Source organism: Fistularia commersonii, chromosome 16 (assembly GCF_037954325.1).
Source record: "Fistularia commersonii isolate RoL2024-O1a breed Wild chromosome 16, RoL_Fcom_v1.0, whole genome shotgun sequence".
Taxonomy (NCBI): Eukaryota; Metazoa; Chordata; class Actinopteri; order Syngnathiformes; family Fistulariidae; genus Fistularia; species Fistularia commersonii.
The window spans coordinates 18,098,055-18,123,816 of record NC_141299.1 but is presented as its reverse complement, the minus strand read 5'-3'; the positions used below and the strand labels follow the sequence as shown (position 1 = coordinate 18,123,816).

Genomic DNA, 25,762 nt, shown 5'->3' with positions numbered 1-25,762 from the left:
GTTGGGGGGTGCAGCCCTGCAGACTCCTCTCACTGTTTGATGGGCCTTTTGTATTGCAATCTAAAAGAAGCCGGGTCCCCCCCCCCTCCTCCTGCGTCCTGCGGCTGGAACGCGACCCCGTGGGTGTGGTCGTGATCGTGTACGTGGTCGTGGGCGCAGAGGAGGAGGTGCTTTCGGGCCCCGAAGTGACTTCCGTGTCCGAGCCGCGCGTTATCCCGAGGAAAACGGGAACCGGTCGGGGTCAGTCGTCGTCTTCGTCGTCTCACGAGTTCCTTTATCGTCCTCCGCGCGTCTTGGCTCGTCGTGCGCGGCCGGTCGGACGCCACGGTGTCGGCTCGGATCCCGGAAGTGGAGGCGGTCAGCTGGGCCGGGCGGCGTGCAGACGCGGCGCCGCGGCCGCGTTTATTATGATCGTAACCGTGCGTGCGGAGTGATTCCCCCCGGGATGCGCAGACGTGTGTTCGTGCGTGTTTCTGCGCCGGGAAGGACGGCTCTGCATCGGTGAACTAAGGGATTTTCCGTCCCCGGGCGAGGCGAGGCGGGCAGCCATGGAGCGTCCCGCCGCCGCCGCCGCCGCCGGCCGCTCCCTGCCGCTCTGCAGGCGGCTGTGCTTCGCCGCCGGACACTTTCTGAACGACCTGTGCGCGTCCATGTGGTTCACTTACCTGCTGGTGTTCCTGCACTCCGTGCTCGGCTTCCGGAGCAGCTACGCCGGCGTGCTGCTGCTCGTCGGCCAGGTGGCGGACGGGATCTGCACGCCGCTGGTCGGCTACGAGTCGGACGGGACGGCAGGATGCTGCAACACCGGCAGGAGGAAGAGCTGGCACCTCCTGGGTGAGTGAGGGGCGGCCGGGGCCGGGGGGGGGGACCGGGGCCGGGACCGGGGCCGGGGCCGGGGACGCCGTCCACCGGGGACGTCAAGGGAAGCTCTGCACAACATCTCGACCCTCCATCTGATCGTCAGTGGAGAAGCAGATCCGTGTGAGGGACTCAGGATGGTCTTCATGTGACTGCGGGTCCCTCATGCGGAGCGACTACCTGGGATTCCACTTATCAAGAATAATATTTTACATTTAGAAGAATTTCAAGATGCGGTTTACCTTCATTTTATTTTTTTATTGAATTTCGAGTCCATCCAAAATCAGTTACGTTACATTTGGCAGACGATTTTGTCCAAAGCGACTAACAATAGAGGACATAGGGAGTGCAAATAACACTTGCCAGTACAAGATGCTTCTCTTGTATCGCTTCTCAGTTGATTCTCAGTGAGTCGTTTCTTGCTGAATAAATCTTTATTCCAACTTTTTTTTTTTTTTTTTGCATTTCAATTTTTATGAACCATCATCTCACAGGGATGTTGTGCTTTACCTTCATTTCTTAAATATCCAGTTGATCCAAAAGCTCCGAATTGTAAATGAGTTGCTAATATTGACGATTATATATTTATTACAACTAAATTTCGAGAGATTTGAATTTATACATACTATTTAAACAAGGAAGTTGTGATTTCCTTTCATTTAATAAGTCCGGTTAATCAAAACCCACTGGATTGTAAATGAGTTTTTGATGAAGATGATTATATATCTCTATTAGCACTATTTTTTTTTTTTTTTTTGCATTTCAATTCATAGGCGCAACTTCACAAAAAAATGGTGGTTTATCTTTATTTTAGCAAATCCAAAAGCACCGGATTGTCACTGAATTGTCTATGCCGATTTCTTTTCAAATTCTCCAATCCAGCGAGAAGCAAATCATGTTTTAATGGCTCGCAAAGCGCAAAGTCGGCGTCACACACAAAAACGGACGTTTTCCGTCCGCGGAGCCGCCGGGTCGTGACCCCGTTTCCCGTCCTCTCCCCAGGCACCCTCTGCGTCCTGGTGTCCTTCCCCTTCATCTTCATCCCGTGCCTGGCGTGCTCGGACAGCACGCCGCAGTGGGCGCAGATGGTCTACTTCTCGCCCTTCGTCATCCTCTTCCAGTTCGGCTGGGCGTCCACGCAGATCTCGCACCTCTCGCTCATCCCCGAGCTGGTGTCCAGCGAGAGCGCCAAGGTGGAGCTCACCGCCTTCAGGTGAGCGGCGGTCAGACCATAAACGGGGTGATTTTACCGCGTGCGTTGGACGCGAATGTTCGACGGCGGCACCTTTTATAAAGGATTTCCCCGTTTTTAAGACGACCTTTCATCGGCCGCCGCCGGCCCGGTTAAGCGCGGCGACCCGCTCGATCCGCGGCCAAAAAACTCAACCCGAAGCCAACTTCCTGCTCGCTCGTGGCCGAGCCCGTCACGCTTCGGTGCTTTTTACTACCCAAGCACTACGAGTTTTAAAGCCTTATTTCCACCGAATACCATTTCCCGTCCAAGTGCTTAAAGTTTTAGAGGTTAATGCGGCCGGAGCGCTCCTCGACGTCACTCACGTTATTTGGCCGATTATCGGCGCAAACGGGATTTCTCTCCCGAAACCACCTTCAGATTTCAGCGTAGATTAAACCCTCGTAGAACTTCCCGTCTAAACCCGAATGTATGTGGAGGTTCTGAGAGCCGGTCGGCCCGTTTGGACACGGCTTGGTATCTTTTGAATTTGCAGAGTGCAGCAGAAAGAGGCACTTGACTCAGTTCGACCTTAAAACTCAGTGCATCTCCAGTAAGTCACTTATTGTGTTATGTAACTTCCGTTTAAGACGTATTTAAACAGATTTTAACAGAATTACGGCTGAAGGAGTACCAGCAGCACGCCCGCAGTAAAAGATATGTTTAAGAGGGTAGCAGTAATATTTCGTAAGCCTGTAGTACGTGTAATTCCACTGTTAGCACTGATATAGCTATAAAAAGGAACGGCCAGTTATGCAGAATCCTTTATTACCAATGTCTGTCCAGTAGAACAGGACATATTTGATGAATCCTCTCTGTGCGCAGATGATTTGTACTTTGGATTATGATGCTCCAAGTTTCTGTGATGATAATAATAATAAATATCCATATGGAACACTTTGGATCAGAGCGCCGTACAGGTGAGAAGGGGAAAGAAAATGAAATGACGAGCCATAAGACGCAAAGGGTTTCCTAATCTATTTTAGCAGACTTCAACAGGCAATGCGGCCGCGAGCGAAGCAGCAAACATCTCTGAAGGCCAGGCGAAGGCCAGGCGAAGCCCCGCCGGCCGGGCGTTCCCCGCTCACACCCGGCTACTTTACATCCTTACCTTCAAGGCCAAACAATCACATGCTCTCGGCAGCGCGGCGTTCAACGAGCGACCACGACTCCGCTAATATTATCGAGCTAACCGCTACATTTGTAAAGCGTCCGTTTTCTTTTCTCGTAACAAAGAGCTGGACACAGAGGAAGCAACCCGACGCTGCCTGCTTTAGGACCGTCTCAGTCACAGGATAATGTCATCAGTCAGAGTATTTTAGTGCTTGTAGGCGTGAACAACCGGCAAAATGTTCAGAAGCTGCCTTTCAATTCTGACTCATCCAGGACTCTGGATGGACCGGGGAAAACGCCCGGTAGATGTGCAACACAAATATCCTGAGTTTGTAGTTGGGTTGTTTGTGAAAGGTCTCAAAATGCAGTTGATTATGTGGCCTTGAAATCCATCATTTCTGAGCTCAAGACACCGTCATTAGGCTGTTCTTGTCTATAAGCCGCAGGCGTCCACGATGTAGCACGAGGTATCTACACAAAGATATTTCATAGAACCATTTTTATTTTACTTTAAATGAATTCCATAGCAGCAGCATCCACAAATAGGTACTGGAAATGCTTTTATCCAAGCCGTGGCTGTAACACGGACGATGAAAAAGATGAATACAGTCATTTCTGGACTATTAAGCGCACCTCATTATAAGCCGCACCGGCTAGCCGATCGCTCTCTCGGGCTTCCTCCTGCACGCCAAAACCGTCAAAGTCGTCTTCTTCGGTGTCAGAGTTGAACGGCCTCAAAATTTCACACTCATTTCACACGTCCGATGTGACGGGGATAAATGTTTTGGCGGCGCGAAGCTCGGCAGCCCTAAAATTCATAAATTAGCCGCATCGTTGTTTAAGCCACGGTGTTCAAGACGTGTGAAAAACGTAGCGGCTAATTGTCCAAAAACTCTATATCAATGCTAGCTTATGACTTGCTTATATACAGGTGGCTAATTCTGAAAACAGGTACATTTATTGGAAAAGATGATGATAAATAAATGAATAAACATACCAAATTGGCATCAAGTAATCCCATTTAGATGGTAAAATCCCGTCCAGAAATCCTAGCTAGAATTTAACCGTCGGACGATCTCATTCCCTTGGGTCTGGGTAGGTACGCCTTCACGGTTGTGGCCAACATCACGGTGTACGCGCTGGCCTGGCTGCTCTTCCACTTCCAGCACGACGCCGCCGTCACGGACAGTCTGGGTCCCGGAGACGTCCCCGTGTTCAGGGTAAGAGCCGGGATGGCGGAGAACTTTAGCCCATTTAGCGAATCCCCCTTTTGTTTGTTCACTGCGGTCGTCCCGGCTCTCCGCCAGACCCTGGCCCTGACGGTGCTGGGCATCGGGGCGCTGTTCTCCTTCATATTCCACGTGGGCACCAGGGAGAACGTGCCGGGAACAGAGACGGAGAAGCTTCTTTCCTCCTCGTCCTCTCAGGAACCTCTGCAGGCTCCCGTCTTCCAGTGGAAACACTGGCTGAAAGAGCCGTCCTTCTACCAGGTAACTCCTTCGTAGCAAACCCTGGCCTCTTCTCCGCTACTTTGGAGTCACCTCTTGGTGACCAGAGCGTCGCTGTGTTGCGTTTCGCTTCCTACCTGCGTTCGTTCGCTCTGGTGAATTTTGCTCAAAATGAATTTACGCACAAAGTAAGAACGGGAATCCGGCTCAGCAAGCCAACGTGATCCCTGTATCCTGATGTGACTGGTTTAGGGTTTTGCTCTGTTTCTTTAACTTCTGCGCCAGGTGGCCTTCCTGTACATGTGCACCAGGCTGATCGTGAACCTGTCCCAGGCCTACATCTCCCTTTACCTCACCAACTCTCTGATGCTGCCAAAGGTGACTCGCCAGCTCATACCGCCCTGCAGAATCTGCTGCGTTGCATTTTAATACTCCAGCTTCTCTTTCTTTCTCTCTCGCTCAGAACTTCATCGCCACCATCCCGCTGGTGATGTACGTCAGCGGCTTCCTGAGTTCTCTGGTCACGAAGCCGGTCCTCAAGCTCGTGGGCATTAATGTGAGTTCCTGACGGCGTCCGGTCTCATTTAGGACTTGACGGGGAAAAAAGACGGCGTCCTGTACGTGGGTACGACCCGTCGGCACCGTTTGTGCCCGTAGCCCAGAGACGGCGTGTTCCCCGCGGACGAGCGGCGACCGTCCGACTCAGCCGATTCCCGCGGAGTCGCTCCGGTAAAGGTGATTCACGGCTCCGAGCCCTCGCTTTATGGCGACACACACTCGTCTGTATCGGGTTTGAGAAGCAAAGCGGGTTTAAATCAGCTGAATACACTCGGCCGCAGTTAAAGATTGCCGTCGTCGTACTTTTTTAAGAGACGATTTAAATGATTAAATCCTGAAACATCTCCCGAACTGCCTTTTCTCCGGAGAGACGTAATGGTCATATTGCAGAAGGGGGGGGTTGAGGTTGGGTCTTTCCGCTTGGAAAGGTTTATGGTGCCGTCCGTGTTCCGTAAGAATGATATCAGTATGCGATGTGAAAAAGAGTTAAAGTGAATCTTCTCCACATTCCAGAAAATAGGTTGCGGTTGCAGTGAGTGAATCACAGGTGTTGTTGCAGATAATGTATCTGGTGGGCCTCCTGCTGGTGTTTGCCTTCGCCGTCTGGGTGATCATGGACAAAAAAGTGGCAGCGGACAGCGTCTACGGGGCGGCGGTGCTGCTGGGAGCCGGTTCGGCCGTCATCCTGGTCATGTCTCTGTCCATGACGGCCAACCTCATCGGGGAGCAGACGGTAGGCGGAGACGGCACGTCCGTCCCATCAGATGTCAAAGGGAAAATGAAGGCGACCCGCCAGAGGGACGAGACCGGACCTTTGAAAAGTCGCGCGAAAGAAACGGGGATTTCGAAGACGATATCAGACCCCCGACTCTGACTCCCTGCTCGTCGCCTCATATATCTTTTAAAATGTATTTTCGGTTTTTATTTATTGTCATTTAATTCATTTGTTTTTAAATAAACACACGCCGACGTTGAATCTCGCCCGGACAAAGTAGGTACTTCTGATGATGATATTGATATTTATTTTGTCTGGTTTTGCAGCAAAGCGGAGCGTTTGTTTACGGCTCGATGAGTTTCACGGACAAGGTGGCGAACGGCGTGGGCGTCATCCTCATCCAGAGCGTCAGACCCTGCAGGTGAGTCGCTTTTCAGGGATCTGATTCTGCCTGAAGGAAGCCGTGAGACGGCGGATCCGTCCAGAAACCCTTCCTTAGTCCGTTGTGTGGAGGTCCGGTCGGAGCAACGCACATGACTACGTTTGTTTGTCGTTCGTTTGCAGACATCGGATTGCAGCGCACGTGCTTTGAGATTTGTCTTTAACAATATACAAACCGGGTTGTTGTACTTGTACGTCTGACTTTTTGCTGCGTCTCAGTTGGTCTTATTTCTCTTTGCTTCTTATCAGTGGCAGCTTCAAAACATCCACATGAAGAAACCCTCTGTCACTCTTCTCACGTCACACTTAAGAAAGAAAGGGACGTCTCAAAGGAAAAGGCCCGTTATCTGTTATTTGACGAGATTAATCCTGCTGAATGGTGCAGATTTCCGCATTAAGGGCCGAACTGATAGCGTTCCGTTTTGCATGACTTTCCCTTGTGATACGTTATTGATAAAGTGACATTGAAAACGATCCCCTGTAAACAAAACACCATGAGTCGGACAATCTTTTATTCATTTGCTTGTCAAACTGGCGACGATGGAGGGCGATGGCGCGTTCCTGCGGTCGCTCTGCGGCCGCTCCACTTTAGCACGGCGGCACAAAGTCGCGAAGCTGCGTGGAAAAGGCAACTTGTTGCTTCAACTTGGGTCAGCATATGTCAAAGTGACCTTTAAACTCTTGTTATGTCTTGTTTTCTTGCAACACGGCCGTTGTTGCGGAGACACTTTGAGTTGCTGTCCTGAATTAGCGCTGACCCCCGAGGCCGCACAGCAGAGCTGATCCAGACGGCCTCATTCTCGTCTCGTGCTTCCAATAAAACCAGAAAAGATAAAATAAAAGGCCTTTACTGTCCGTTGCTGTGTGAGCGATGCACCGTGCGTCATATCGACACTGACTATCAGTGACCGAGGCCGGAGCTGTAAAACATCATCTTTGGCTTTGCCAATAAAAACTCTTTTCCGGCCGTGGTGTCCGATGACCCGAAACATAAAACCCGCGTGACATTTTTGTCATTTGTCGCTCGCCGATAAAACGACGATCTTTGAACGTGACGCTGCTGACGGGTTCTGTCCATGTGACGGCCCTCCGTTCGAACAACTGATTCTTGTAGATCTTTATTTTGACATTTGTTAGAGGAAACAAACCCGTAAGAAAGCACCTTGAATCGTCCCACGATGAGGACATTTTAACTGGGACGGCAGAGAGCGGACGGCGTTTGGTTACAAGTAGGTTAACTAACAGGTAGTTGGGTTAAGTATCATACTAGACGTTATACGTATATACTTTGTATATATTTTTACATACCTTTATTTTAATTTATTTTGATTGTTACAGTTTTATTTTTATCTTTTGCTATTTTATTTGATTTCTCCCCACTCGACTGTAGCAGGAGCGGCTTTCAACGAAATCGGAATACTTAGAGTATTCCGATTCGGAGAAGTTTAAAACGGTACGGCGAGAATCGCGAATCAAAAATGTAAACGCTCTTGATAAAAGATTTTTCTTACTTCTGAAACATCGGGCTCCTCCAAGGTCAAATGATATCAAAGGCTGGAATGCAAAACCTCCTATCTTCAAATTTTTCGATTTTGGGTTTTTGCATTGAATGTTGAGAAATGGGAAGATAATCCCGCTCTTTCTTTTGACATAAATGTCACATGACAAAACTCCTATGTGCACAATGAAGCAGAAAGAATAGGAAAAAACACTTATCTGCATTGTCAGTGGTAAAAATAGATGCTATGTATTTTCAAATGACAACATAGATCTATAGTCAGTGAACAAAAGAATATTCTTGAATATCTTTAACAAAGACCATAATCAAATGAAGCGTTTTTTTCATTTCCTGAAATTTTTTTTTTCCCAGATAGGTTTTGCATTTGCATGAACGTCAACCATGAGAAGCAGGTGTTTGGTAGAAATGTGCCTGAAGTCCATGGAAAATGAAGGGGGGGGAGTTTTCTGCAGCTCATGAAAGCGAACAGCAGCGCCACCTGCTGGACACGGAGGCGACCGCAGGAACAGACCAGCCCAGATTTCCTTCTCCTTCTCTACCCTCCTTCAACACCCGTTCTTCCCTCCTTCCTTCCTTCCTTCCTTCCTTCCTTCCTTCCTTCCTTCCTTCCTTCCCCCAGACATCGCATGCTTTTCTTACTCTTATTGAAATGAAAACCAAAATACCACCATCAGCCTGCCTTTTTTGCAACGAGGTCTCATCTATGTCTTGTTTCCGGTCCTCAGCACGGAGGCCTGCTGCCCGGACTGCGTTTGGTTTTACCACGACGTCATGGTGGCCGTGACCGGCGGCGTGGCGCTGGCCGCCGCCGTCGCCCTCCTCACCTTTTTCATCTGGCCGGTCAAGATCAGGAAAATAAGGGAGCAAAGGGATCCTCGGTGAATCTGCCGGATTTCTGCACGTAGGAATCATTAAGAAGTAGAATTAGTTCTTGCTGATATATAAAGGACTTTTTGTAATTGTTTTATAACCTAGCCAAGTATATTTTCATATTTTTTATTCCGAGCAATGTAAGTAAGAAACCAGCATGGAAGTTGATGAACATCCGCCCAGTACGGTTAGGGAAGTCAGGGCGTTGGATTCAGCAGGGATCGAAAACGATTTCCGACAGTGTGCAATTGTGTGTGTGTGTGTGTGTGTGTGTGTGTGTGTGTGTGTGTGTGTGTGTGTGTGTGTGTGTGTGTGTGTGTGTGTGTGTGTGTGTGTGTGTGTGTGTGTGTGTGTGTGTGTGTGTGTGTGTGTGTGTGTGTGTGTGCGAGAGAGACTTGAGAGAATCCCCTCCTGCCTGGTCACTGCTGCTAAATCTTCAGGATACGTCATGTTTTATTTTATGAGCAGGAAACGGGCAAAATGTTTACATGACAAGTGCAAATCCTTTTGTTCCTTAATCATATCAATTCCTTTTTTGGGTAAAAGCCTCAGTGTTTACACAACAAGTCTGTCATTATTTGTGTGGCTGTTTCTTACATAAATTTCTAGTGTCTCTTCCAAACACCCTGTTTGAGTCTATCAATCACGCTATTCATCTAAACTTCACGTGCATGAAAGTCTCTGATACTCAACAACCGACCGTAAAGCTGCAAACAAACTACGATGAAAAGTTGCTCTGAAAGTCTGGCGGAAACAAAACACGCAGCTGGTTTTCTTGTCCAGAGTTTTGAAGGTGAGTGTGCGTTGACCGTAACGTCTGCGTGGGACTCACCCGGTTCTCCGGTTCAGCACACAATTCAAAACATGCGGCAGGAGGTTCATCAGAGACCTGGAGTTGTATGCAGATGGTCGTAATCAAAGAATTTGCAAATAAGGATATAGATGGGAAATAGTCAAAGACCATGGAGAAGAGAAAATATTAAGATATAGAAAGAAAGCAAAGAAACGCCTCGTGCAGGGAATGTGGAAACAATGTGGACGTTGAAGATGATGTGGGTGGTAAAGATAAATTGCTACTAAGGAAGGTGTCCTGGAGAATGTGTGAATATATTATAAAAGATAAATGTTGCTCAGATGAGAGTGGCAGGTGGAGAAGGAGGTGATGGGCAGTGACAAGATACTTTTGTGATGCCTGTAAGCAGAATGAAGGAGAGCCCGACTCGCCCAGTGACAGCATGAAACCCCACATGACCGCAGGATGAGCGTCCTGGCCTGCAGAGAAGCTCAGAATCACTTAACCACGATGTTCACAAGCAACACCATGTCTCATTAAACAGGAGATGCTCAAAGTTTCGGTTGTGTTCGGTCAAGACGGGCCTGAGCTCATGCAGGCAGTGGCTAGAAAGACAATAATACCGCTTCTCCTTTGGGCCGCTCCCTCAGGGGTCGCCACGGCGATCCACCTCCTTCCTGTAACCCTGTCCTCTGTATCCTCCTCATGGCCTCTCACACCACATCTGTCAATCTTTGGTCTTCCTCTTGTCCTCCTGCCCGGCTGCTGCAACCCCAGCGTCCTTCCTCTGTCCACGAGCCAACCACCTCAGGCCGGCTTCTGTGACCTTCTCACCGAATCACGGACTCTGTGCCGTCCCTCTGATGGACTGATCGCCTCCAGCTTTCCTTTCCATCTGGACGATAGTCTTCTACCTCTTGGTACCCCTGACACTTCTCCAGCCGTTCCAACTGCTTGAACCCGTCTCTTCACCTCTTCTCCACACTCTCCTTTGCTGCCCGAAGTCCTTGAAATCCTCCGCCTTCTTGATCTCCGCTCCCTGGAACCTCAGCGTTCCACCCGGGTTCCTCTCATTCACACCCATATTCTGTCTCGCTGCGACTTTCATTCCCCTCCTTTCCCAAGCATACCTCCACCTCTCTAGATGTTCAGCGCTCTCACTCCAGATCACAATGTCATCTGCTGCGATCATCATGGAGATTCCAGTCATCCGTCCGCCTGTCCATCACCACTGCAAACAAGAAGGTGCTCAGAACTGACCTCTGATGAAGTCCCCCCTCCACCTTGATCTTCCGTGTCACACCTCACCACAGTCTCACATCGAGCATACATGTCCTGCACCCATCTAACATACTTTTCTGCCGCTCCGGACGTCCACACAACCTACCATATTTCCTCTCTTGGCGGGCGGTCATTTGCTTTTCCTCGGTCTACGAAGGCACACCATGGCTCCCTCCGACCTTCTCCGTACTTCTTTACCAGCACTCTTAAAGCAAATACTGCATCTGCAGTACTCTTTCTTTGGCATGAATCCGTCCTGCTGTTCACAAATGGTGACTCCTGTTCCCTGCCCTCACTACAGACCACAATGTCACCTACAAACATCCAATGGACAGTAACATGGCTAAAGCGACATCTTTCAAATTGGATCATATAAAATGGGATTATATAGAATATAAAAATCTTTCTGCGATGTTTAATCCCAAAACATTGACCAAACCTGTCCGGTGGCCCAGAGCCTGCGGGGGTCAAAGACCGCCTCCTAGCGGCCGTGTGTGTGTGTGTGTGTGTGTGTGTGTGTGTGTGTGTGTGTGTGTGTGTGTGTGTGTGTGTGTGTGTGTGTGTGTGTGTGTGTGTGTGTGTGTGTGTGTGTGTGTGTGTGTGTGTGTGTGTGTGTGTGTGTGTGTGTGTGTGTGTTGCCTCGTCGCCGCTCAGCGGCGGACAAAGCAGTTGCTCTGCGATCCGAGCGGACGCACCGCCGCGTCCGTCCGCCGGCACTGACCTCCGGGGGATCGAAAGAGGAAAAAATCGAAACGACTCCTACTTTTCACCTGAAAAGCTCGAGTGTCACTTGAACCCGCGGACAAGAGATTTTCTCCAAAGCTTGTTTTTCGCTGGTTTCGAAGTTGTTGTAAGTTTGCGCAGGAAGGAGGACGGGAGGCGCCGCGACCCGCCGCTTCGCATCGCATCGCTCCAGGTAACACGCTGCCCTTCTGCTGCCTTCAACATTTCTTTTTTTATAGGAATAAACAACCCTTTAAGTGCTTTCGGTTGAGGTTTTCTGAAGAGGAAAAAGGGAACAAACAAACCTATTTTTTTTTGTGTCGCGTGTAACCCCGCCAGGTGGGAGCCTTATCTCCAGGTTGGAGGTCACCGGGGTTTCAGGTGTCTTTGGCGGTTTCTGCACTAACAAAATACAGACCCGGTCGAAGAAATACTGACAATAAGAACGAGACGGGAACACGATAAACAGCATCCGACGGTAAATCCGGCGTCCCCATTTGGTGTTTATTAAAGTCCCCGGTTGGAGTCTGACCCCCTGCACTGTACAAACAAAGCAATTCCTTCAGTCGCTGTTTACCGAGGGAGTGTTCATCTCAATGGTCCCATAAAGTCTGCAAGATAACAATCTGCTAATGTTAGAATCCTTGTTTTCTCCTGCACGTCTGCACCTGAGGAGTCAAAGTGTCATGAATGCAGAAATTAGATTTAAACGTTTATTTTACATATGCGTTTTAAGTCTCAGCGGGTTCACCTGAGCTACCTGCGACGCGCACGGCCTAATAATAATAATAATAATAGTGATGATGATGATAATATCAGCCTCTTGAAAGATCTCCTGGTGGCAGCTGGAACGGCGTTCGTCCCTGCGGTGTCTTGTCTGCTCCCAGGTCAGGAGATCACCTTCTTGGAAGGAAATAGATGTCGACCCCCGCCGGTGCTGGCGGGTCCTGGCCTGCGCCGACCGGAGGGCTAATTGTTTTTGACACGAGCGAGACATGTGACCGTATGACTGGAATTCCAGATCCGCGGCAGACGAAAGAGTCTCAGTGTTGTTGTGGAGCTCCGGCTGCATCTGGTGGGCGTCTGACCGGCCCGGCGCCGCCGTCACGATGGTGAAAACCAAACAAATGCCGCTGTACAACCGCTACTTGGAGTATTGCTTCTGCCCTGTCTCTCACACACACACACACACACACACACACACACACATGCGCTCTCCGTGATGTTATTTTTTTTTGAAGACTGGTGATGAAAACCAACAGGCTGTTTCTATTTTCACTCAAGTAATTCAGCCATTTAACTCACATCTTGCTTTCACGTGCACATTTACACTGGGTTTCCTTAGGTGAGTGTGATCGCGCGCTAGCAAGCCTCAGTTTGTGGATTCGTCGATGCGTTCTGAGCGTCGGAACAAAATTGGGTGTGAATATGGAGCCTTTGAACGGCAGCGCTCACAGTTGTGTGGCAGTGGAAGCTGCTAAAAGCCCCATTGTGGAGGGTTCAGCCTCTGGATCGGCAGCCGGCGTCCACCTGTCCTCCCGCTTCACCACGAGCACAGAGCTGCTGTTGTTTGGTCCTCCCTGGACGGCGGCCCCAAGGTTCTTCTTCTTCTCCCGCTCTCTCGCTCTCTCCCCTTTTTTTTTTTTTTTTTTGGGAAATACTCCGACTCCATGGCAACGCCGTTCTTGTGACGAGCAGCCCGGCCCGATGCCCCTCCTGCTCCGGCAACAAAGGCAAAGAAACAGGGAGGGAGGGGAAGGAACGGGAGAGGGAGCGGAGATTTGTAGCGGGGGATGAAGGATGTGGAGGAACGGGGAAGGGAATAATGGGAAGGTGTCGGGGACGGAGGCTCCGAGGCCAGACCTCGTCTGCGGCGTCAGCCGGAGCTCCATAGAGACGGAAGAGTTATTACTCCGGGCCGAAGGCGCTGCCGGAGACGGTTCCTCCGAACGTCTCCGACACCAAAAGGCCGAACAGACAGTTTGTCCTCTTGGGATTCCGCCGAAATGACCGAACGGAAGCGAGACGGAGATCAAATCATTATCATTTTTGTCGCTCTCTGTACGGATGTAACAGTCAGACAGGACTCTGTGCAGAACACTCTTAAATATCTGAATTTATTTACTTATCATTTATGAAAAACTGTTTCGCAATTCATTTGTCAGGAAAGTGTTCTTGTGTTTCTGCTCTTTGGGAGCAAGGATGTGATACTTTCACTTTGTTTTTCTCCCATATTGTAACTTTTGCCTGTTGTTTACATGCCTTTCCACTTGCTCTGCATTCTCCCGGTTGGCTCTGGCAATAAGAATGGGTATTGTTAAGTTTTACCCTTTTGTAACGTTGTAAGATTTCTAAAAGAAAACAAAAAGAAAAAAAAAAAACCAGCCAACCCCAGGGCAGGATGTGATGTGTTCAAAGTGCGGGCCGAGCGTGGGCCGGAGTGATACTGAAGAGGCAAAAATGAAAGTATTGTTTGGCTCCTCAGAGCCCTGGTACTGACGTCTCGGCTCGGCCTCGAGCAGCCGCTCAGTCCTCCCTTTTTTTTTTCTCCCGCTCATAAAGCAGGTGATACATTTTGTGCTCTAGATTGAGACGTTGCACAAGAATCCCTCCCCGCACCTTGAAAAATCCTACTCCCTGACAACCGTGAAACATTTACACCCTTTTCTCACGAGGCCTCACGACCAAAGACGGTCTCGCCCTCCTTCTCCGAATCTCTATGTAGCGTCACTCGTTTTAGGGCCGCCGAGATTTCCTATTTCATTTTCACCCGTTTACCTCCAGGCTGCTTTCAAAGCCCACGCGCAAAACGTGCCTCCTTGTTTCCTGTGTTTCGTTGTTCACAGCGCTTGACATTTTCGAGCCATGTTTGACCGGCAGCACTTCGAGAGTCCGCCCGTCTACAGTCCTCCCTTCACGCCGCCGTCCAACAATGGCTACGGAGCGCCGGGCAGCTTCCAAGCTCCTCAGAGTGATTACAACGCGTACCCGCCGCCGCCGGGATCCTACTACGTGGAGGACCGACCCCAGCACTTCTACAAGTGGCTGTCGCCTCCCGGCATCGTCAAGGCCATGCTGGGCGTGGTGTTGGTGCTGTGCTTGGGGATTTTCGCCTGCGTGGCCTCCACGCTCATGTGGGAGTTCCAGTACGGCATGGGGACGGGTTATTACGGGACCGGCATGGGCTTCGGAGGCGGCTACGGCATGGGGAGCTACGGGTCAGGATACGGGGGCTACGGCGGTTACGGAAGCTACGGAAGCAACTACTACGGCTCCTACATTTCGCCCTACTCGGCCAAAACGGCGATGATCGCCATGGCAGCCATCAACTTCGTCTCGGCGCTGGCCTTCTTCATCGCCACGTTCTCCAAATCCGACGCCGTCCGCAGCAGGAAGTTCTTTCTGGCTCTGCTGGTCACCAGTGTCATCATGGCCGTCCTGCAGGTGAGTGTCGCGCAAAACATCGCCCTTTGCTCACACTCCCAAATTCAACGGCCGCTTCTATTTAAAAGCCGCAGATCAGCCATGGGTTTTTGCCGTTTCGGCAAACCGGAACAATAAACGTAAACACCGTAACGTCTCTTCATATCGGCCAATAAATCCGTCAAAAAGCAGATTTTAGGTATACAGGTCGCAGCAGCGTCTTCCTCTATGCCAATATATTATTTTACAATATTGGCGTCGTGTGTGTTGCAGTTTGATCCGAGGTCAGCGTTAGGCGAGGTCGTCGAGCACGGAGGGAGACGTGTGCTAAAACATGCTTCTTTTTAACCGTAACCGCCAAAAGAAATTGAGAATATGACACAGATCTCAATTCGAACAGTTCGAATAAAAAGAACAAGATACTTTGAGTGCTTTTGCCGTTTTGAGATTCTCCCAGATCCGTGGTCTCACGTTATTATTGATTTTGGGCGGCGTCCGTCAAAGTGTGTGAGCGGACTTACTCTCTGCAGAGGCTTCGGTGTTGTTGTAATAGATTTGGACCTTCTCATCCCGCACCCTTGTTGATGGACTCATTGCACCTGCTCTTATATCCTGGGCTCTTCCAGGAGGTCCATGTGAAGCTTCTTCACCCGATTTGACTTTATCTGCAGAGTTAAAAAACCCCGATCGTTCAGAAAAACCCCCAAAGTAATATCACTCTGGTTGGATTTCTCTCTCCAGTCGCCGCGACCGGAAGATTTCGACAAGAATTCGCCGTGACCCGAGCGACCGAGAGCCTCCTCAGGCACGAAAACAACATTCCTGTGCTTTTCTTCCAACCTGCTCCCGTGCTCTTCGCTCAGCAATATATGTATATATATATATATATATATATACTGCTCAAAAAAATAAAGGGAACACTTGAACAACACAATGTAACTCCGAGTCAATCCCACTTGTGTGAAATCATAGTGTCCACTCAGGAAGCAACACAGATTCATTTTGACTTGTTTTAAGGACATTACATCAAAGTTGGATCAGCCTGGAGTTTGTTTTTACACTTTAATTTGGAGTGTGATTCCTAATCCAGACCTCCATGGGTTGATACAATTGATTTCCATTGATCATTTTTGTGTGATTTTGTTGTCAGCACATTCAACTGTGTAAAGAGCAAAGTATTTCATAAGAATATTTCATTCATTTAGATCTAGGATGTGTTTTTTAAGTGTTCCCTTTATTTTTTTGAGCAGTGTATATATATCAAGGTCACCTGTTAATCTTTATTTGTAGAAACAGTCGCAGATGCAGCGATGTGGTAAAGTGTGCCGTCCTCCGCTGTGTAAACATGACCGCGTCGACGATGCCGGTAGAATTTGACTCTCTGACCGGCGAGCCGACGAGAGGCGACATAATCCTGCGCGTCGTGGACGTCGACCGCCGCCGGTCCATCCGGGAGGACGTGGCCGGCGTCGCCTGACAACACGTGGCGGTCCGTGTTGATGTTCCGGCCGTGTCTGTTTTCCAGGGCATTATTAACATCGTTTATATCGTGGGCGTGAACCCCATGGCCCAGGGATCCTCCGGTATGATGTACAACCCCATGCTCATGATGTGCCAGAGCCTCTATCAGACCAGCTACTCACAGATGGGCGGAGTGGGAGGCTTCCCCATGTACAACCAGTACCTCTACCACTACTGCTTCGTGGACCCCCAGGAGGTTTGTCCAGATTTCCAAAAAAACTCTCCCCGTTATTAGAGATCATTCATATTGACCTTCTCAAACATCTCAAGAGTTTGCGATCTCATTGCCTCTTTTTCTCGACTCTCATTTCCAATGTGTCATAATACGGATTAACAGCGGTTTGAATAACGCCAGAAACGGTCATCGTTTCTCCTCCGGCGTTCTCAGTTTCACTTCATTTCTGTCACATTTACTGTTATTTATCAGTTCATTCATGAACATGTTTTACCCTCATGTGTCGGGAAAAACTAAATGTTTGGGTGAACTCGCCGTCGTCGTGTACGCTTATTAATATCGAGACGTCGTTTCAGCGTTTGTCACAAAGAGCTGATATTTGTTGTATTCTAATGTCTCTCCTTCTTGTTCTTTTTCTTGGTTCCATCCCCGCATGTTCCCCGCATGTTCCTCGCACCAGGGAGTTGCCATGGTGTGTGGATTCCTGGTTGTTGTCGCTCTGGGAGTCGCCGCTTTCTTTGCGTTCAAAACAAGAGGGAAGATCTGGCGCTACGGAAAACCCAACATCTACTGGGACGAGCCGCTGGTCGGAGGAAAGGCCTCGGAGGGCAGGGATGTGGAGGAGTGGGTGAGAAACACCGGGACGCCACTTACTGTTTTAATAAGGCCGGGTTTATGTGGGATTGACAAAGAAAAATGAAATGTTGGCCTCTTTGGCTGCACAGCTCGCAGTCAAATCAAAAGGTTAGAGAGTTTAAATCCACCCGGGGAGACGTGGACGGAGTTCGGCGTCGGCCCGGAGGATTAGATGTTCTGCTCGACGACACAGAGCCCGGTTGGGTTTTTTGGTTTTGTTCGGCATGTTATAAAATCCGCAGATAAAATAAATGACATATATTTTCGCATCTGCAGTCAAACTGCGACTCGTTGCCAGGCGGCAAATTCGTTTCCGATCAATTTGCAAAATTCAGAGAAGGTAAATAGGTGTTTGATGTCATCCGTCCCGAACCGGACAGCCGCCGACGTCACGCCCCCGGGTTCCAACGCTCCGGCTTAAGAGTCCAAAAGCTGTCATTAACGAAGCTAATGAATAATAAATACGACGGTCTCTGTTTATGACCCGCAGGAAAGAGAATCAGTGGCAGCGACTCCCAGCTGAGGCGTCGTGTCGCCGCTCGGGGCAGATACAAATCAGAGATTGTTTGCTGGCGGCCGAATGCCCGGTTTCACTGGGATTAATGTTTAACCGCTGGAGATAGTGAGCGGGCGGGTGGTTTCTAGAGAGAAACCCAACCCGCCTCGGGTTTACCTACATCAACAACTTTCGTGGGAGTTGCTCATTGACCCGACCTTCCGCTTTTCAAATGGCGCCCGTCTTCTCACCGCCGTGAAACGGTTAAACAGAAAAGTAGCGGCGCAGCCGTGAGAGGCGGCGCATCTCAAGCGGCGCCAAACGGGGTCGCGGTCGCGGTCGCATCTGATCATATAGAATTGATTGTGTTTGAGCGTTAAGTCATCGCCTGGCATGGCGTCCGCAGAGGTCGGTCACGAGAGCGGGCCGGAGTGGAAGAGACAAGCCCGGGTCCATCTTATGAGTAACGCTTGTGTGGATGAGGGGGGACACACTCGCTGATCTCATCAGATTCACCGCGGGGTCGGTGATGTCCTGCACGCCGCCGCCGCCGCCGCGTGGAGACGATTCACGATCCGGACACATTCCTTTGCAAATAGCGCTCTGGAAAGGCAGCGTGCGACTCCAGGCCTGAAAAAGGAAAACTTAATACGTCCGGAATCAAAGATATGAGTTTGGTTTTTGCTGTTGGTTCAAGCCGTTCGCCGTCGAGTTCGAGTCGCGTAAAGCGTGCAGATTTTGCTTTGCCGTCAGGACGCTTGTTGTCTCCACGCAGCATCTTCAGCGCTCGAGTCGAGTTCGCTCGTCATCTTTGCTCGCCGTCGCTCATCGCCCCCCCCTTGACCCGCGTCAGTTTTTAACCCGCGAGATCCGCAGGCCGCCGTCCGTGCCGGTCCAGCCGGTCCAGCCGGTCCAGCTCGGGGAGCCTCGGCTCCTGACGGTGACCTCGCGCGCCGGCCTCATTCAGCCGATTCATGGCGGGGCTGCATTGTTTGTGCCTCATGAGCTCATCGGGCCGGTCGGGCTCGTGGGGCTCGTGGGCGGTTCCTCCCGAGCTGCACGTGGAGACGCGCGGCGGCGGCGGCTGCCGGAGCTGCTTCCTTACACACACACTGAAACCTTACATCGAACGCGGCCATTTCTCCTCACATTTTATCCGCGGGTCGAGACACAAAAATGTGGAGGATTTCAGCCTCGGAGAAAAATCGGAGTCAAAGTCAAAACTCGATTAAGAGCGTTTTTGACGTCAGAGACTTTCCGTCTTCCGTCCCTTCGGTCTTTGTATATAGTCGGTTAATGCTTATCTTTGGTGAGCCCGGGCCGGTTCTCCGTCCAGGAACGCGAGTCCTGTTTTCTGAAGAGCAGCTCTTTGCTGAGCGCCGTCAGAGAGCGGATTGAAAGCGCTCTGCGGTGCATCAAGTATGAAGGCGAATGAAGGAAAGCGTCAGGAGAAAGGTTCCCGGCCGGAGGAGGCGCCCGCCTGGTCGCCTCTTTGCTGCGGCCGTCCTTTCCGTCACGGCCGACGTTCTAATTAGAATAAAGATCAGAATGCAAAGGTGATCTTTTGCTTCATTATGATTCTGCCGCCACCGCTGAACACATCCCACTTCTTCCTCTGGATATTGAGCTTTAATTGAAATCGTGTTTAAATGCCAAGTAATTAGAAGCTCGAGGCTCGCGGAGGTTTTCAGATGGAAATATCAGGTTTTTTTTAAGACTACGTCTTTGAATGCAAACAGTCAAATCCCAGTATAGTTCTTATACCTTTCTCTCTTTCTGTCTTTCTTTCTGGCTTCTTCATCTGCTCGTCCTTGAGTTCTGACATCCCGGGTCAATCGTTTCAGTCCTCGTCACTCCGGTTCACGAGTTTCACGGCTCCTGCACGCCTCCCTCTCTTGTGCTTCCTTTCGTCCGCGGCTCTCGTCCCCGTGCGGCGCTTCGGTTTTCTCCTTTTGTTGCTTTGCTTCTCCGGCGCCGAGCGTCTCATTATTGGGATTCTCGCATGAATCGGCCTCTTCAAACAAGATCCTCCCGCGGTGAAGGACCTTGAGCGCCGTCCAGATGCCTCCACGCTCTCTCCGATTGTTGTTTTTCTGGGCTTGGCTGACATTTGCCTCCGCCGCTTCTTTCCGAGGCCTTTTAAAATATTGTCTGTCGAAGAAGCCGGCTTGGGAGTTTCCCATCTTTCTAAGTGTAAATCGACATTAAACCGCTCCGTAGACGTTTTTTGGTCGGTTTTGAAAAGACGCTAATAAGCATTTATGCCTTCCTGCTGGGTTTTGCGGACGTGACCGCGTGCATTTTCAATTTCAACGGCAGCATCGTGTCCAGATAGAAGAGAAGAACAAGAGCCGGTGTTTTGTTTCCATGTCCAACAGAAGGAATCTAATGATTGATAAAGTGACCGTGGAAGCGGTAACCGCCCCCGAGCTCCGTATGTGGGGAATTCCCTCGCCGCGGGTTCTCCGAGCTCACAGGAAGGACTCCGAGATCCGGATCCAGGCGAACGCGTCCGCCGTGTGTTTACGTGACGGACGCCGTCAGCTTGTGTGTGAAGACACACAGCAGCGCCACATTTCCCCCCAGGTGTGCATCAAAGGGATGTGATTGTTTGTTTCTCTGGGTGACCTCCTCCTGGGGGCCCGGCGGGCCTTTGAGCTTTCAGGTTCTGTTTTTTTTTACAGATTAAGGAAATAAAACCCTAACATTTAATAAACGAGAAGCCATCAGAAGTATTGTGTTGTCATCCAAAGTAGTTTCTATCTCGTTTAGTAATGGGTTGGAATGATGAGTCATCCTTCGTTTGACTCCCGCAGATCTTTCCGGGCAGCAGGTTAAGGATCCGGATCCGGGTCCGGGTCCGGGTCCAGCTCCGGATCTGGGTCCGGGTCCGGGTCCGGCTCACCTCAAGCGCTTTAACGTCGGCGCCGTCGTCTGTACTGTAATGACCGCAGCGCTGCGGTTGGTCAAGGAAGATGTCCGTCGGAGAGGGAGCGGCGCTACCTTTTGGCCGTTGTTTGTTTATGCTCTTCCTGTTTTTTTCCTGCCGCTGTAGGTGAACAATGTGGAGGAAAGCCGCAGTGTTCAGGACGCCCCGACTCTGCTGGTGTCAGAGAAAGGGGGCGGGTTGCCGGACGCCTCGGCCAACAGCGTCATTTCCTGCCCCGCGGCCAAGGCGGACGGCGGCTCCTTCAACGGGGACGCGGCCGCGGACAACGAGTGGGTGCAAACTCCAAAATCCAAATCTGTCTGTGACTCGCAAAAGCAATTTCTAATCGCCGCCTCGTTTTTTAAAACCTTCCGAAAACATATTGCCCCGCCCGCAGGATAGAGCTTTGTATGTGACCTTTGAGCCCTCGCCGGATTAACTCTGCCTTGTTTTTTCCCCTCGCGTTCATTGAATTTTTCTAAGAAGGCGTTAGGTTCTTAAAAGCGAGACGTGCGCGCGTCATGCTAAATGACATTAGTTCTCTGCGGATCAAAAAAAAAACGGGTAACATAAAAACGGTATTTTTTTCCCCTCGGTGACCTTCGACGTCATGCAAAGTCCAAATGTCGCTTCGCCGCTTTTATTCGCTCAATGAACGCAGGTTTGTTGCACCTTGTGTTCTCCTGATAACGCTGGCGCCGCGCCGTCCTCGCATCAAGGTGCCATATCAACAGTTTCCTTTACAAATCCTCGCAACCCTGCGACACTGAAAGCACTTCCTCTTCCAATTATTGGAGAGCGCTCGCTGAGGGGCTCATTTAAAGTTATTCATTTAAAGGACAACGTGTTTTTGTTTTTCACAACCAAGGTTTTTAAGGTTAATGTTACTACGTGCGTCTATTTTTTGTGTTTTCATAGGCGACTATTATATTTGTTGATCTTGAATCCCAGCGGCTGTAAATGTGTTGAGCTGCAATTAATAACAGACCAGCAGTCGGGAAGGCGGTTGGATCGGGAGAGTTGGGCGGATGGAGGAGGTGGATCTGCCGTGGCGACCCCTGAAGGGGAAAGACCAAAACGGGAGGAGAAGAAGCAGCAGTAGCGTTTCCTCACGTCCTCTTTACTTCAGCAAATGGAAACGGAGGCCGTCGCCGCACCGTTTTTGGATTATTGTGTGATTTTGCGCGCGGCGTCCGTAACATAGCCGGACTTTACGTTGCCGCCCCTCAGATACTCGGAGCGAGCGACCAGCCGTCCGTCAGAGATCTTCTCCCCGGACCGGAGGACCAGCTCCAGCCCCTCGGAGGAGACGGGCGGGGGACGCAAACCCTCCGCCAACAGGGGCAAGAGGCGGCGACGGAACCCCGACATGGACGAGTCCCAGTACGAGACGGAGTACACCACCGGGGGGGAGACCGGGAACGAACTGGACGTGGAAGAGTGGGAGAGGTGAGAAGTAAGCCTCCGCCCTCGGACTTTATCCCCGCGCCGCCGGCACACTGTCCGGATTACGTGGAAACGTCCTCGGCCAAGAGCGCATCATGGAGATTGCAGACAAATATTGCTGTTCCCTCGGGATGAGACCTTAATTCTCAGATTTGTGTAAATAACTGTAAGCCCAGAAAATCAACCTTGCGTGAGAGCGACATTGTTTCCGGTAAAATACACTTTGGCGCGCCGGTTCCGGACGGCGGAGTGTAGCAAACACAGAAATAAATACACAGCCGTGCAAATGGATTCTTTATTTTCAGTTTTGCTGGCGGTTACAAATGGAAAAGGCAACATTTAGTGTATTCCCCGCTCTGTCCAGGAGATTAGTTAATCTCCTGAGGCATGCCGTTCCACAACGGTTGTACTCGGGCACGAGAGAATTGGGCCAAAGGTACAAAACCGGACAAAAATAAATTCATGGGGTTTTCAGAGCCAAGAAGTCGGTGTCGGACCGGCGGCCGGACTTCGCCAAATAGCCTCGGCGAGTTCCGAGTAAACCGCTCCGTTGCCGAAAGCGCCTCTTTCGCCTCCTCTTGTTTTTGTTTTTATCGCGCGGGAACATGGAGTGATTTTACCTCTGACTTTGCAGTTTTGAATCCACCTTGAACTCATTCTGGATTCGTACAAACCGTTTGTTATTTTGTCGCCCCTCATCCTGCCTCAGCGTGTATCCCGAGATAACGTCGGATCTGCAGCGCCAGGACTACAAGAGGGAATTTGACGGCGACCTAAGAGAGTACAAGCGTTTGTGTGCGGAGATGGACGACATTAACGATCAGATCAACAAACTCAGCCGGCAGCTGGACACGCTGGACGACGCCTCCGCTAAATACCAGGTGAGACCAGCAAGCAGAGACAAATAAGAAAACATTAGCGAGACGGTTCATCAGAGTAAAACATGGACGTTCACAGACGCTTTTAACAAATCGTACCATCGAGCGCCGATCGACCGCGTGCGCTGTCATCGGACGGTTTGTCCTACTTTTCTCAAAAGATCCTGTCACGTCTTTCATTTCTTTCCCTTTTTTTTGGTAAATTCACTTGTTTGAAAAAGAGAAGAAAAAAACAGTACTCCTCAGCAACGCTCTCTGATTTAAAATAAGCAATAAATGGTCGTTGGAAAAAAGCAATAAGATCTGCGAGAAATTCCCTCGAGATAAACAGGAAGGTTCAGTATGCGAGCAGTGAACTGGTCTGGACAAAAAAACAAATAAATGTGCTTTAAAAGCAAGAACTGATGTCACATTTGTGAGGAACCTCCTGAGCGGCACCAAGACCGTCGGTGAAGTTTCCCACGTCGGACCAAACAAGGATGCGGTTGCGGGAAACCATCGGGAAATGGATCCGAATAATCAGAGACGGGAGCGAAAACAATACATTCGATTCGAGCGCATTTGGAAATTTTCGGCAGGAGCCCGACACTTTATGGAAAGAGAGGATTCAGATTTGTCTTCCTTGTGTCTCCTCAGGTTGTGGCAGAGGAATACAACCAGCTGAAGGACTTGAAGCAGGTCAGGATTTGGTGTCTTACGTTCCGTCTCGCACAAACATCGGCGGCATTTTATTTTGCGCCCGGCGACACGATCCATTTGGATGCGGAGCTTGTCTTGTGTTTGATGTTTGCGATGGCCGCGTGCTAACATGAACCGCGATCTTTCCGCCCGGCAGACGGCGAGCTATCAGGCCAAGAAGAAAGAGTGTCGGAGGCTGAGACACAAACTGTTCCACATCAAGCGCATGGTGAAGGACTACGACAAGAACCACTCGTAGATCCGTCCGGCCCCGGGCGCCGCCGACACCCGTCGAATTGCACTCCAACGCTTCCGTGAGACGACCAAAGTAGCGCGAGGCGTCGCCCGCTCTCACTGGATGTGCACGAGCACGTGCGCACACGGGGGGGAGACGCCCCGGGTATTAATTGAAATGACTTTTGTTGGTTCTCTGTGATTCCATTTGTAAGCCGGACGAGAGACGCGGCGGCGGCGGCGGCGTCGTCCCCCGTCTGGCGTCTCCGAGGACGGGATCTGAACACGTGGCGTCACAAAAGGGTCGTTTTAAAGTCACACGATCTCAGTCATCTCTGATAAGCGTGTTTTTTAAATTTTTCCATGGTCGTGTTTGTTCCCTAGCTTGCCGGTTTCTGTTTTATCTGCGCAGATAACAGCTGTGGATAAGAGCGGCGTCGTACAGAACATTCGAAACGTGTCACGCGAGACGCCGGGGATTGTTTGCGCGATCGTTCCCTTTTTGCGCGGCGCTAACTTTGCCGCCGACGAACCCCGTCGTTCGCCTCAATCTCGGCTTCGCCGTTCGTCGTCCATTTCAGTGTCAAAGTGAACCCCTCCTTTAGACCGCCACGTCTCCGCACGGCGACCAGCCACGCTTAGATCGCCGTGTAGAGCATCGTCATGTTGTACATACGTATCTATAACCGCCTCTCTTTATGTCACGTGCACGTCTTCACTCCCATTTTTACACGTTTTGTCCCAAAAGAAAAGAATCACATTTTCCGCGTCAATCTTTTCCATGGCCGGCCTTTGTCACCTGCTTTTCTTGGATAGTAAAAAGTAGCCAAATGGCTTGTTTTGTGTCTAAGTGGCCATTAATGTGGTGAAGCCATGCAATTTTATTTATGCATTTTCAGAAAACAGAAATCCACCCAGAAGAGACTGTTGGTGACCGACTCACCGTAAGCTAAGCTGTTATTTTCATCAGATTCTTTCCCGGCCGATGAAAAACATCGTCTGCGGGTTCTATTTCAAGCGGTGAATTTCAAATGACTCTTTATTTTGCTAAACCCGGGGACTTTATGTACGTTTTAAATTTGCGGGAATCCTTTGATTTGCCACGCCTGTCATAATATTTGTATTTTTTACGAGAAAAGTTATCACTGACTGACCATTTGCGAGCCATTTATTTTTGTACGAATTTATTTTCTTTGTTGCTGTCATGAATCTTTTTTTTTTTTTTATAACTGTACTTCCATGTGCTATAACATCTACAAAGTGTTCAATTCAATGAATAATAAACACTTCTAATTCTACAATCTAATTTAAACCAGGCTCCTGCATCGGGACGACAGCGTTGAGGCGGCGCTTCAGCCTCGCTGCGAGAATCATAGTCAGGATCAGAAAACACTTTTTGTCTCTCCAGGCGGCAACCGGGAGGCAGGCGTGGCAGCAGCATGGAACTGTGAACATCAGAGAATAAACATTTCAAAATATATATATATATTTACTGTGCAGAAAGACAAAAAAAAAGGTGAAAACACCGGCCGGTGGGTTCCGGAACCGGAAGGTTCAAAACTGACGGGGCCTTTTTCTGCACGGAGTCTCCGTGTTCTCCACGTGCCTGCGTTGGGTTCCTCCAGGTTCTCCGCTTTCCTTCCACGGTCCAGAAAGGTGCAGGAGGTTCTCCGGAGGCCCTTCAAGACCCAGACATGGGAATGCCTGACTGAATCGCCGCTTGTCTCTCTGACTCCGTGACTCGCTCAATGTCTCCATGTGTGATCGGCCAACCTCCTCTCCCGCCTCTGACCTCT

At 50.1% G+C, this 25,762-nt stretch overlaps 2 protein-coding genes across 3 annotated transcripts; both read left to right on the top strand.

The window, feature by feature from the left end:
• mfsd12b (major facilitator superfamily domain containing 12b) lies at positions 1-9,375 on the top strand. Of its 2 annotated transcripts, none has more exons than XM_086161126.1 (9): positions 1-834; positions 1,861-2,071; positions 4,302-4,422; positions 4,510-4,692; positions 4,936-5,028; positions 5,114-5,206; positions 5,768-5,941; positions 6,250-6,344; positions 8,609-9,375. In XM_086161126.1, exons 1-9 carry the CDS (start codon positions 549-551, stop codon positions 8,763-8,765), a joined length of 1,413 nt encoding a protein of 470 aa, XP_086017252.1. In that variant the 5' UTR covers positions 1-548; the 3' UTR covers positions 8,766-9,375. The 2 variants fall into 2 exon arrangements, with proteins under 2 accessions (XP_086017252.1, XP_086017253.1); XM_086161127.1 differs by lacking the exon at positions 8,609-9,375 and adding an exon at positions 6,614-6,763 and having other exon boundaries at positions 5-834.
• A 2,103-nt stretch (positions 9,376-11,478) lies between these two features.
• Positions 11,479-25,264, top strand: LOC147226158 (occludin). The gene is made up of 9 exons (XM_086161548.1): positions 11,479-11,743; positions 14,397-14,994; positions 16,499-16,690; positions 17,130-17,297; positions 20,857-21,020; positions 21,961-22,179; positions 22,886-23,057; positions 23,691-23,732; positions 23,890-25,264. The coding sequence occupies exons 2-9, from the start codon at positions 14,416-14,418 to the stop codon at positions 23,989-23,991; spliced, it is 1,638 nt and encodes a 545-aa protein (XP_086017674.1). The 5' UTR covers positions 11,479-11,743; positions 14,397-14,415; the 3' UTR covers positions 23,992-25,264.
• The last annotated feature ends 498 nt before the right edge of the window (positions 25,265-25,762 follow it).

Coding starts and splice junctions, on each gene's coding strand:
- mfsd12b (XM_086161126.1), top strand. CDS start 549: ATGGAGCGTCCCGCCGCCGCCGCCGCCGCCGGCCGCTCCCTGCCGCTC. Junction 5,029..5,113: donor ACTCTCTGATGCTGCCAAAG/GTGACTCGCCAG, acceptor TCTCTCGCTCAG/AACTTCATCGCCACCATCCC. Junction 5,207..5,767: donor TCAAGCTCGTGGGCATTAAT/GTGAGTTCCTGA, acceptor GTGTTGTTGCAG/ATAATGTATCTGGTGGGCCT.
- LOC147226158 (XM_086161548.1), top strand. CDS start 14,416: ATGTTTGACCGGCAGCACTTCGAGAGTCCGCCCGTCTACAGTCCTCCC. Junction 14,995..16,498: donor TCATCATGGCCGTCCTGCAG/GTGAGTGTCGCG, acceptor TCTGTTTTCCAG/GGCATTATTAACATCGTTTA. Junction 23,733..23,889: donor AGCTGAAGGACTTGAAGCAG/GTCAGGATTTGG, acceptor TCCGCCCGGCAG/ACGGCGAGCTATCAGGCCAA.